General features: G+C 34.4%; 1 protein-coding gene across 1 annotated transcript; it reads right to left on the reverse strand.

Annotated features, from left to right (window-relative positions):
* Positions 1 to 587: 587 nt before the first annotated feature.
* On the reverse strand, positions 588 to 13706 carry SULT1B1 (sulfotransferase family 1B member 1; the record flags this gene model as incomplete). Its single annotated transcript, XM_082838772.1, has 7 exons — positions 588 to 700; positions 4486 to 4666; positions 6809 to 6903; positions 7540 to 7666; positions 9425 to 9522; positions 13149 to 13277; positions 13559 to 13706. The coding sequence occupies 7 exons, from the start codon at positions 13704 to 13706 to the stop codon at positions 588 to 590; spliced, it is 891 nt and encodes a 296-aa protein (XP_082694898.1).
* Positions 13707 to 13929: the final 223 nt, after the last annotated feature.

The following is a 13929-nucleotide window of genomic DNA, read 5'->3' on the forward strand; positions in this document are numbered from 1 at the left end:
AGAGACTCAAAAATTACATACTCAGAAATTAGAAATTTGAATAAACAGAAATCAGGTATGGAAATAACATTTCCAAAATCTGAACCATACTATCTAGGACATGAACCATATAATTCCAAGAGAGGCATTACAAGATGAGCTATGACTCAGGGAACAACATGAAACCCAGAAGACAGCAATGGAAGAGAACGTCGAGGGTCAAGTTTTTAGGAAAGGGAAATTGGGGCAGAGCTAGGAAACATAGTGTGAGTGTTAAAGCAGCATTTCTTGGGCTAGGTTAGTAGGGAGTAGAACTTCATTTTAAACCACAATATATGGAGATTGAGTAGGAAACTTTCTCTCTTGTCAGTACTACTCTAGGAAAAGGCAGGAATAGTATACAAAAAGGTAACAGTTTGTCCTAATTTTAGGGAATTTGGAAGCTTGGTGAGTGGGGACTTGATTAACAACACTGAAAAATCAAAGTTTTAAAAGCACATTTTTTCCCCTTTATAAAACCATTCAATTGCCCAAATCAAGTCATAACTGTCCCTGTTTCAACACACTGCAGGTCAGACTTCTCTCTTCAAATTTTCAGTTTAGGCTCTTTAAATCTCTGTGCGGAAATGAAGTTCAGTTTCAGACATTTCCTTCTTATAAATGGCATCAAATTTCTCATTTTGGGCGACAGTGAAGTAATTCTTCCAGTCACCTGTAATCCCTAAAAATTACAAATAAGAAAACATATGAATGAATAAAATATTTTCATTATGAAGGAAAAGCTAATGTATACCAAAAGAAAAGATTTTTAATCTCAGTAGTGGGATTGCTGGGTCGTATGGTAGTTCTATTTTTAGTTTTTTAAGGAATCTCCATACTGTTCTCCATAGTGGCTATATCAATTTACATTCCCACCAAGTACAAGAGGGTTCCCTTTTCTCCACCTCATCTCCAGAATTTATTGTTTGTAGATTTTTTGATGATGGCCATTCTGACTGGTGTGAGGTGATACCTCATTGTAGTTTTGATTTGCATTTCTCTAATGATTAGTGATGTTGAGCATCCTTTCATGTGTTTGTTGGAAATATGTATATCTTCTTTGGAGAAATGTCTATTTAGGTCTTCTGCCCATTTTTGGATTGGGTTGTTCGTTTTTTTGATATTGAGCTGCTTGTAAATTTTGGAGATTAATCCTCTGTCAGTTGCTTTGTTTGCAAATATTTTCTCCCATTCTGAGGGTTGTCTTTTCATCTTGGTTATGGTTTCCTTTGCTGTGCAAAAGCTTTGAAGTTTCATTAAGTACCATTTGTTTATTTTTGTTTTTATTTCTATTTCTCTAGTAGGTGGTTCAAAAAGGATCTTGCTGTGATTTATGTCATAGAGTGTTCTGCCTATGTTTTCCTCTAAGAGTTTTATAGTGTGTGGCCTTACATTTAGGTCTTTAATCCATTTTGAGTTTATTTTGTGTATGGTGTTAGGAAGTGTTCTAATTTCATTCTTTTACATGTAGCTGCCCAGTTTTTCCAGCACCTCTTATTGAAGAGGCTGTCTTTTCTCCATTATATATTCTTGCCTCCTTTATCAAAAATAAGGTGCAGAGTCTGGCTTTTAAAAATACATGAGAAAGATTAATTTTCTTGTCTAAATTTATGGGCTGTACAATAGTTTCCTAAAAGAGATTCTTTTAGTGTTTCTAATTGTCCTAGGTCATGGGGTTACCACTGGCCACTGGATCAATGGTCAGGGAGTATTCTATTTCATGAGTTACTTTTGGAAACTGTACAAAGACCTGGTCAAGAGCACAGTCAAACCATGAAACAGAAAGCTGATAAGTATCATTTCACAAAAATAATAAATGAGGATGTTATGATATTTGGATGATATTTGTGTTTCCTGAATTCACTAGACATATCTTATTTTAATTTTAGAGGAGAAGAATAGCATTAAAATCAAACACATAAAATCCCTGAACCATTTTTACAAAGGTGAAACTGTTGGGATATAAATTTACATTTAATCTTTTATACTGGATGCTTAAAAATATATATTTGGAAAATTAATAAATTTTTAATGTACTGCTAATGGGTTTGGAGGAAAACATTAATTTTGCCAATTTATTTAATATTAAATATAATAGTGTTGAATTTCAAGCCTTATTAACCCATGATTGCTTCATGAAGATTTAAAACCCTTTTAATGAAAAATATCCCCATAGACAAGGTTGTTTCCCTTGTTTTTTACTTTATTCTGTTTTCACCAAATGATAATAGTTCCTTGGAATGTATGTGAGGGTAGTGCATATCTGGGATAGTACACCTCTAAAGATGTCACTGAAAAGAGAAAGTGCATATTTAAACAATAAAGAGTCATATATAAAGTAGTCTAATAATCTTCTATTTTGAGTATAAATACTATATACACAAACACATTTGCTTCACAAGAGTGAGGGAAGTATAAAAATTTTTTTGATAAAATAAATTCTTGCCAAATCTCAGGGTTTTCTGTTTTGTTGCTGTTTGGGACATAGGCATAAACATTGGACATTATCTATCCTCTCCCTAACATCGTTACTATTGTGTGACTAAATTTTGACCTTGATTTATCCAGCGTGGACTCCTTCAAGACTGAAGACCAAACTATGCTTGGCCCTTTGTCCATTCTTCACTTTTGAGCCCTTTTCAATATTCATTACATGCATGCCTCTTGTATTATATTATGAGCTTCTTGAGGTAGATGTACATGTCATTTATATTCTAGAGAATATGAGCTGCATATAGGTGTTCATGAAGAGCTTTTCATAAATATTAACTAATGAATAAAGGGTATTCTTTAAGTGTTATTGAATGCATGAATGAATAAATGAATAGATGAATCTTGAACTATTAGATTAGAACATATTAGACTAATATGACTTGCTACTTTTGTGTATATCATTTTTGGTCAGAAAAAATATAGTAAATGCTTATATATCTTTTCCCAAAATCCTCCCCCAAAACTTGTGCTATAGGTGTTATTCCTTTCTTCATTTTGTCAGTGATGTAACCGAAACTGTGGCAGATTTATTAATATATGCAAAGTCAAAGGTTCAGTGAGTGGCATAGCCTCGATAAATCCCAGAGCAATCTCACCACAAAGGTTATGTTCTTCACTACTCCCAGAGGGGATGTAAAGACTATCTCTCTCATATACCCTTTTCCTTTGAAGTTGGTGAAAGCATGGAATCCACATACTGAGCTTATCTCATCTATCTTTATACCCTAATGAGATATCATTGGATCATATCAATTTTCATACGACTGGGGATAAAACTCTCCTGGAAGTTACATTCAATGGTCTGGCATAATGAAAATTTGCCTTGTTTAATTAAAGAGGTTTTTTGTCTCTGTTTCTTCCACAAGAAAAACATGTGTGTGTGTTATGTGTGTGTTGTGCATTTGTCAGTCTTATTTGTTCAAACTTGTAATGCACCATTTACAATGAAAAATTTGCCTTGCCCTCTTATACCACAGATTATTTTTTAAGTGCAGTGTTTTTGAAAATTAAAAGAAAAACATAATTTAGTGTTTTTAGTATAGGACTACACTAAGGTACAGAGAAAACTGTGTTAGAAATATCTGTAATCATATAACTCTTTCAAAATTGAGGGTTTTGATCCACATGTTCATATGCACAATATATTCCTAGGGTTATGTTTACTTCCCGGCACACCAGCTGAAATTTTATCTTTTTCTCTCCAATCCAGTAAAGGACATTGAAAAGAAAGGTGGCAAGACTAGGTGGATAACTTCTCAAATTTTAGTTAATAATCTGTTAAATGCATTATTTTTATCATTAATAACACATTTTTGACACAAGCCATATACAATAAACCATAATATACAGTATTTGCCTTAATGGAAATAGAGCTGTATTTTGACAGTGAATGTCATATTTCTCTATTGTCATTTTCTTAAGTTAATTTTAGATTCCATGTTTTCCTATAATTCAGACAGTATTTTTAGGGAGGAAAAACTTCCCATATGGTAAAAAAATGTTATTACTCTTGGTGAATCCTTCTTAACAAAATGACCACTGCTTTCTAAATGATAAGGGGTCTTTAAAGAAGATGGTACTGTATTGAGTGACATTAGTTTATTACTGGGGAGGAGAAGGAGACCTATGACAATTTAAACAAAGATTTAAGATTTAGTAATAAAAAATTTGGAATGACTCACATCAGAATTGACAAAACCACTCCCTTCTAGCAGGGTAGTAAATAGAAGGAGAAATATGTATCAAGTACTCAAGGTATTTTAATAACGTGTTTACATGCATTATTTCCTTTAATAATTTCTAATCTAATTCAGCAACTTTTGTGGTAGGTATTTTTAGTGTCCTTATTTTACAGATGAAGAAATTGATGCCAAAATTGGCTAAGTAACTTGATAGAGATTACAAAGCTAATCCTCACTTCAGAGTAATTCATAAGAAAGCAAAAAGGAAAATTAAACTCAGCAAAATATTAACCTTTGCGCATAAAAGAGGATTTACTGTGATCCATCACTGTACTTGGTAGATGTGTATAATTCACCAGAGGGTTGTCCTTCATCATTTCAAAGGAGGTATGATGGATCATCTTATCCAAGATCTCATCATTCAGGTTCTTCTCTAGAAATCTAACAATCTTCTTGATTTCTTTCTTTGGATTCTATCAGTGGGTAAAGAGACATATGCTAGAAAATGGTACACAATAACTCATTAACATAATGTGAAAAAAATCATAAAAATGAGAAAAATCAACAATTTATGTTTAGTAAAAGTAGAATGGAATATTTTGTTTGTTCTAAATCTTATATTTTTAGTTTTCATTCAAAGTACAATAAGAATAAATCTTGGCCTAAATATTAACAGTATTTAGAGAAAAAGATTATAGTAATGATTTTAAGCTCAATTTGTGATCAGATTTGAAATGTAAATGTTTTAGGGACCTAGTATCTTTGTTCCTTCTGCCATTATTTTTCTGTTCTTCATCAAAATTGCTTTCTTATTCTTAATAATAATATTTAAAAACAAAAATAATAAATTCAGGGAAAACTTCAGGTACTTTTTAAAGTGTAAATACTGATCAAATCTTGCTTGGATGTAAATTATTAAAAATAAACTCCAATGAAGTTGCAAAGATATCAAGACCTAAATTATTCATTGGTCTTTGAGAATAAGAAGAAAAAAATCTGAGAGATAAATCATTTTTTCAGATTCTAATGACATAAACTTAATATTTATAACTTTTTAGGAAGCTAAGTTAAAATCTACATAGATATATCTAGAAAGATTTTGAGGGGGTAACATCTAAGCTGAGTTTAGAAAGATGAGTCAGAATTTACCAAGATGCAGTCTGCTGAGTGGTTGGAGAGTGAATTCCCAGCAGAGAAAATAGTTAAAATTCTTGGAGGTATAGGTTCTCACAGTGTGTTCAAGGGAGAAAAAAAGCAAAGTGGTTGCAGTTAGAGCTGAGTTGTTTATAGGAGTGGGAGAGGCTATGAATCAAGAAAGATGAATTGGGGTAAAATTGAGAACATCCTTGGATGTCCTGCTGAAGGATTTGGACTGTATCTGATATGTAGTAGGGAAGCAACAGCATTTAATAATATGTCTTATTAACTCTCTGTGTGTTTATGTATGTGTGTGTGTGTGTGTGTGGGTGTGTGGTGAATGTATGTGCATGTGTATTTTTTTTTTTTGCAATCTCAGTTTGTTGTCTTTTTTTTTTTTTTTTTCTGTACACGGGCCTCTCACTGTTGTGGCCTCTCCCGTTGCGGAGCACAGGCTCCGGACGCGCAGGCTCAGCAGCAATGGCTCACGGGCCCAGCCGCTCCGCGGCATGTGGGATCTTCCCGGACCGGGGCACGAACCCGCGTCCCCTGCATCGGTAGGCAGACTCTCAACCACTGCACCACCAGGGAAGCCCTGTTGTCTTTTTTTTTTTTAACATCTTTATTGGAGTATAATTGCTTTACAATAGTGTGTTAATTTCTGCTGTATAACAAAGTGAATCAGCTATACATATACATATATCCCCATATCCCCTCCCTCTTGCTTCTCCTTCCCACTCTCCCTATCCCACCCCTCTAGGTGGTCACAAAGCACCGAGCTGATGTAAAGGAGAAGGACACATTTGAAAGATATAATAGTTAGAGCATGTGAAACAATGGGATGTTCAGGATATAGTGGAACCATATCAGCTACATGAAAGCCAGTGAGGACAATTTACTTTCAAGCTTTGAACTCTGAATGAACAACCAAACATCATTAACCAAAAGAGAGAATAAAGGAAAAGGATTACCTGTTGGAGAGAGAGAAGCAAGACGAGTTTAGTTTTGAACATGTTAAATTTGAGGGTTGTTTTAATAAAAACATGGGTTTGAATTCAGGGTAGAAGTTAAAATGGAGTTTTTGGTGGGTCATTAGTACATAAATAGTTTTGGCAACAGTGGGCTTGGACATGATCATCAAACTATAGCAAAGAATTCAAAAAGAAAAATGAGTAAGTGATAGAGATTCACAAGAAAACCATGACAGTGTGATAACCAATTAAATGTAGGAGAGAAGTTCGAAAAGAAAAGGTGCTCAAAAGAAACACAATGGTTAAGAAGGATGAGGATAAAAATGTCCCTGATTTCAGTTATTGTCATTAATGACCTTAACCAGATTTGGGTAAGTAGGCAAGGAAAATAGGCAAAGCAATCATGTCATTTTGGACTCCATAGAGTCCAAGTTGAAAAAATATAATAATCCTTTTACCCCAGGATGTAGCTAAAGAATTATCTAGAATGCATTTCTACCATTTTACCTCTTTCATATCTTCATAGAATAAGAAAAGTATTGGGTGTTCTTCCTTTTTCTTCCACCAGCTTTTAACGTGATTAAACCAGGAGCCAAAGGCCACTAAAACCAGAGAAACAGTCTACTTCCATAAGCATTCATCAAATCAAAGATTTGTTTGTGACCAATAAGTCAAAGTGTACAAACATTTTGTGGAATTTAGTACTCAAGGGAACTGAGACTGTAAAGCCAATTTAAACAATTATATACCATCAGCCATTTATGGATGTATAATCAGATTTTAAAAATATTAAGTACAAAAGAAGCATTTCAAATGAAAATACATTGACCTCTAATAGGTTATACTTAGCCTCACACAGAAGAAAACTATTCTTTTATGAAGTACTCAATCAATTATTTACCTAAGTACTATAAATATATCTGTAACAGATTTAACTAATGATTTGGGCAAGTTAAACAATTTCTATTCTGAGCAGGAACTGAGAATGAGTTTTTAGCAACTGAAAAGAGATTCAAGAATATTTTCATTAAGCCAATGTTTAATACCAGGTTTATATGTTGAATGTCATAGTAAAATATTAGATGTATTTGATTTAATTTTTAAATGGTATTTGAATGTACTTGTTACTGATTTGGAAAAATAAGTGTTTTGAAAGGAAAATTCATACTTGTAATGGTTAATATTATTTTTTAAAATAATTTAAAAATGACATTAATTTTTAGCCAAGGCCATCGTACCATTTCCAGTCAAGAATTTCTCTAGATATTCTCCCCAGGTTCCCGGAAGAGGTTGTAAATTATTCATTAAGTCAAAATGGTAAAATGAGACTGCAACATCCTTGGCATTTCGAGCCAGATAAATCATCTGCAGGGAGAGGATGAAAAAAAATCAAATACATGATATTTTGTTTAAGAAAAAAAGTAACATATAGTAGGCATGTAAATCAACAGGTTTGAAATCCATGAAATTAAAAACAGGAAAATATTAAGAAAATTAATGAAACAAAAAGCTGGATCTTTTAAAAAAATCAAGAAAATTGATAAACGTCTAACAAGACTGACAAAATAAATAGAGAAGACACAAATTACTAGTATCAATAAAAAACAGGGGATATCACAACAAATCTTGCAGCTATTAAAAGAAAAATAAGAGTGTGAAAAGATACCAAACATCTTACTTCATCAGGGAAATGCAAATTAAAACAATGAGACACAACTCCATACTTTTTAGAATGGCCAAAATCTAGAACAGTGACAACACTAAATCCTGGTGAGGGTGTGGAACAACAGGAAATCTCATTCATTGCTGGTGGGGGTGCAAAATGGTACTGCTACTTCATAAGACACTTTTTTCTTTCAAAACAAAATATACTTTTACCATATGATCCAGAAATTGCATTACTTGGTATTTACCCAAAGGAGTTGAAAAATAAAGTTCACACAAAAACCTGCAAATGAGTGTTTATACCAGCTTTGTTCATAATTGCCAAAATTTGGAAACAACCATAATGTCCCTCAGTAGGTTACTGGATAAATAAACCCTGGTACCTCCAGTCAATAGACTATTACTCATTACTAACAAGAAATGAGCTATCAAGCCATGAAAAGACATGGAAGAATATTAAAGGCCTATTACTAAGTGAAAGAATGCAATCTGAAAAGGCTACGTATGTATGATTCTAACAATATGACATACTGGAAAAGGCAAAACTATGGAGGCAATAAGAAGATCAGTGGTTGCCAGGGTTAAGGGGAGAAAATGAATCAGTGGAGCACAGAGGATTTATAGGGCAGTGAAACTGCACTGTATGGTACTATAATGGTATATACATGTCATCATATATTTGTCCAAACCCATGGAATGTACAACACCAATAGTGAACCCTAAGGTAAATTATGGACTTTGGGTGATAATGATGTGTCCATGTAGGTTCATCAATTGTAACAAATGTATCGCTCTGGTGAGAGGTCAGAGATATTGATGATGGGGAGTCTATGGATATGTGGGAGCAAGGGATATATGGAAAACCTCTTTAACTTCCTCTCAATTTTCTGTCAAAATAAATTTGCTTTAAAAATAGATAAAATTGCTGTAAAAAAAAAGTCTGTTAAAAGAAAGAATAAGATGGGAATATTATTAACATTTCACTACAAAACTCAACACCTTAGAATTCCTCACATATCACAAACTAGCAAAAGCCAGATAGACGATCTGAATACCTTCACAATTATTGGAAAAAAAATGAGTTTTAAATTTAAAAGTTTCCCCGAAGCAAATATCCAGGCTCAAATGTCTCACTGAAGAATTTTACCAAACTATTAAATAAGAATTGATATCCTTATGCTGAGTTTTCAGGGAAGGTCAAACTATATAAGACAGCTGGGAAATAATAGTAGCAATATTGTGCTGAGATAAGGAGTTTGTTGCTTCATAACCTTGGAAAACTTGAGCATGTACGTTTAGGCTAAAACGTATTCTTTTAATCGAAACACGTTTTTTTAATGTAGCTCACTTCTCATGGTAACAGATAAACAAAACATTTGAGCAATTACTTTACTTACTATGTGAGTGAAAAAGGGTTAAAAGTCACATTAAAAAATTTACTTGTGGTTTAGAGTATACCTTGCAGTTGTTTTCCCAGAAAGACTTAGGAATGAGATCAATTGGTAGATGTGTCTTCACAAGCCGGGGTGATGGATTCTTCTCTAATTGCTCTATACCTAGGGAAATTTAGTTTGGTTATGGAGATACTAGAGTCTCCAAGGAACCTGCATTTCTGGATTTTCTTAACCAACTTTTCAAAATATTTTTGACCAGTATATAATGCTGCTAAATTTTGAACCAATCTCAAGCATCATTTATCTGGATTCTAAGAGCCAATATTTTCTAATGGTTAAGAGCTTGGGTTCTGCAGTTAGCCTCTTTGGGCTCAAATCCTAACTTTATCACTCATCATGAAATATCTGAAAGTATCCCAGAGTCTCTAGGCTTCATTTTAACCACCTCCCAAATGACAAGTAATAATACCAACCTTAGCAATTTGGAGTTTTATCATGCCTTTGCATTATTACAAGTAATTACAAAAATGTTTCCTGTATGTAGAGATATTGATAACTGGTAATTCTCATATTGGCTATTGTTATGCAGCAGCTATTGTAGTATAGATAAGATCTTTGTAGAGCATCACCTGTTGTACCTGCATTTTCATTATTTCCTTTATGTGTCATATATATATATATATATATATATATATTACGCATATAAAAAATGAAATTTTTGTGCAATTTTTAGGTGCTGGCTGAAATTTCTAAAGACATACAACTAATAAGTAATAGAACTTAGTTTCAAATTAAGTCTTTGGTTAAGGGTTATATGAACTTCCTTGTGACAGAAAGTATCCATTTATTTTCTACATGAAGAGCTAGGAAGATCCCAGGGGCCTAGATCAATCTATAAGTGACTTGGCCAGTCTGAGGGCACTTTTGGGGTAAAGGCATACTCAGAGAATTTCTGACATAGACCAGGAAGAGCTGTGATTACCCTTAATTTATGATTTTTTAATGGACTCAGTGGCCTTTATCACTTCCCAGATTTATCTGTTAATGATGTCATCCCATATAGAGTCGTCAGTCCCTAAAATCTCAATTATTCTTGTCTCCTCCTTCAGGTTTCACATCCAGTCAATCTTACAGTCCTGTACATTTTTTCACAATATTACTTACACCCAGTCTAACCTCTAGATTACCTGTTAATCCTATATATATCATCTTCACATATTTTGCATACAAAGGCACACCTGCCCCAAATTGTATGACTCACTCATTCAAAGCAATCCTATGCTTCAATTGTTCACAAAATTAACTACATATGTTTAAAAGCCACTCAGTTGCAAATTAGTCATCCTTTTTAAATGTTCTATACAGCACATATTTTGTCTCACAGTTTTTTATTTATTTGTTTATTGTCAGTTCCCATGCCTCTTCCCATCCTCATTCCCAAATGCGCACTGGAATGGAGAGTCCATATGAGCAGAAGCGTAGCTTGTTATGTTCACCAGTGAATATTCTGTAGAGAACAGTTCATAGCACATGGTGGTGTCAAGAAGAACCCCTTAATATCAATGCAGATAGGGTTGACAGACTTAGGAAATAAAGATGCAAGAATCCCAGTTAAATTTGAACTTCACATAAACAACAGATACCTGTAAGTATCTCCCCTGCAATATTTGAAATATACTAAATAAAAGAAGTATCTATCTGATTTTCAAATTTAATTGGGTATCCTGGATTTTATCTGGAACTATTAATTATACACCTGTAAAATTCCACCAGCTAATTCCTTATGTTTCTACTGACCTGGTAGCTGCAGCTACTTTATCCAGCATATAGAAATGAGAAATCATAATCTTCCACAACTCACTCTGCCTCAATGTCCATGACTTGAAATTTTATGTGTCTCTTTTATAAAGTTTTCACTATCTGTTCTTCCTCTTCCATCTCTTAACTTCACTGAAAGATAGCTCAACCTCTTCTGTCTTGTGATTGTTTTGCCACATGAGGTCCTTTAAATGAACCCTTTACATACTTAAATGTGAATGTTGGGAATATGTAATGACATCACAAACATACACATTCAGGTTGCAGAGGAAATCTGAGTGTCAGTTTACTCTCCTTTACCTGCCGAATCTCACCTACTCACTCTCTGGTGATGCTACACAGCCTCACGTCCCATCCCCAACCTCTGTCTCTCACCAGTAATCTCTGGCTCCCCTGTCCCTGATTACTTTGATTCTATCACTTTTTCATTTCATACTTTTCTATGGTTCTGGAGTCTTAACTCACTCGATTGGTTGCTTGTCCCAGAATAATCCTTTAGTTTCAAGCTTTAGCATTTGCTCTCTGACTTCAGGCAACCACACAGAGGGAATCATATACCCTCTCAGCTGGTCCTTCTCTGCCTGTGGAAGTAACTAGCTCCAGTAGGGGAGATAATTTGAATTCTGATGTTTACATTGATAGACATTCACCACCATAATACTGTCTTTTTATCCCAGGTTTCTAGCAGCATTTGAAAGCTAGCCCTCGCTTTTTGAACCCTTCTCAATTGCTTACATGATACCCTACTCTGCTGATTCTCTCTTAGCTCACTGAGTATTTCTTAAGAATTACAAGCCCTGCATGATCTGTCCCTGCCCCGTCTCCAATTGTTTTGCCTCTCACTTTTCCGTTCTCTCATTGTTGTTGTTGGTGGTGGTGGTGGTTGATTTTTTAGTCCCTGGACTACACCTAGGTCTTTTCTGCATCTAGGCCCCCATACCTAATGCTTCATCTTCCTGAAATATGCTTTCTCTAGCACTGTGCAAAGCTTTAGGTCTCCATTCAGAGCCGATATCCCTAACTACCCAATCTAAAGTAAAGTTTGCTGATGTTCCCTTTCGTAGAGCCCTATTCTTTGGATATGTTAGGCTAACAATATTCGTATATTGCTAGTTTCTTTACTTATTTAATGTCGCAATGTTATTGTAAGCTCCTTGGAGATAGGATATCTAATTTGCTGACTTTTTAAAAATAGATTTAATTAATTAATTAATTTATTTATTTATTGGCTGCGTTGGGTCATCCGTTGCTGTGTGCAGGCTTTCTCTAGTTGCCATGAACAGGGGTTACTCTTCGTTGCAGTGTGAGAGCTTCTCATTGCAGTGGCTTCTCTTGTTGCAGAGCATAGGCTCTAGAGTGCAGGCTCAGTAGTTGTGGTGCACAGGCTTAGTTGCTCTGCGGCATGTGGGATCTTCCCGGGCCAGGGCTTAAACCCATGTCCCCTGCATTGGCAGGCAGATTCTTAACCACTGTGACACCAGGGAAGCCCCTACTGATCATTTTTTATCTAGTCCATAGAACAGTGCACAGTTATTTAGAAGAACTCAGTAAATATTTGTGCAATGAAAAATGAATTGTATTAATAATAAATTTTATGTTTTATGAGGCATTGGTACTTCTTATTTATTTAATTACAGTAATGTTCTAAATTAAGAAATTACTGTTCTAATCTGCCAAATTTTATACAACAAAATTCAGTAAAAGATAACAAATGGTTTTTTTATCAATGAGATTTTTAGTTGTTTTCCATAACAAAATTATTTTATCTTTGATTAGCATACCTGGATGTGCATGCAATGGACTAAACTACAGTTTCTCTGTATGCCTTGCTTATTGTACTGCTTGCAAAACTTCCATTTTATGTTACCAAATATACTCCATTTTCCTTGAATGGACATCACAAATACAGTGTTTAATATGTGATGTAAATACTACTACAAAATTATAAATTCTGGGTGATTTAAAATTACCTGAAGTCCCCAGTCCAGGAAGAGCCATTTCCAACATTGGAACTTTCACAGTTATAACATCTCGCTTACAGTTTTCAACATCTCCATCATTTAGAACCATGTCCAAAATTTCACTAACCCAAGTGGTACCTGTGGCAAAAGACAACATTTTTATTACCTTCACCTGAGTCTGGGGGCAAAAATTCCCAGTTGGAAGCCTGCCACCTTAATATATTATCTTAGAAAACTAATTCTGCAGAGTTTCTCTTTCTATGCCCCAAATGTCCATTTTAATATCCTCAAAGTAGATGGCTAGACTGACTTTTAGGAATACTAATTTTATTTAGGATGTTAGCGATTTTGTAGAGAAGCTAATTTTCAGGGAACAAAAGCTGAAGTCAGATGTGCATTTGTCAGGCCACAAAACTCACCTGATTTGGGGTAAGTGGCTATCACAATGTCATCTGGCCTGCTTTGGAACTGTTCAATCTTTTCCCAGTTGTTTGCAAAAGCATAGGTGATGGGACAGCCATGGACTATCTTCAGATTTTTTCTCAGGACATCTTTTTGGGAAGTCATCTTTTTTCCAGACTGTAAAAATACTTAATTGAATACTTAAGAATAATCAAATCATGGAGGAAAAAGAGGGTAAAAATAAGAAACTGAGTAACTAATATTATTAAGACACTGCAACTTGACAGTAAAATTGGCCTTTAACACACTGAGCACAAGAGATCTAAATACAAAGGGCATTTTTATGGGTGTACAGCTGTAGACTGCAAGAGCAGCAGCTGGCTCAGTG

Source organism: Leucopleurus acutus, assembly GCF_964270905.1.
Source record: "Leucopleurus acutus genome assembly, chromosome: 4".
NCBI lineage: Eukaryota > Metazoa > Chordata > Mammalia > Artiodactyla > Delphinidae > Leucopleurus > Leucopleurus acutus.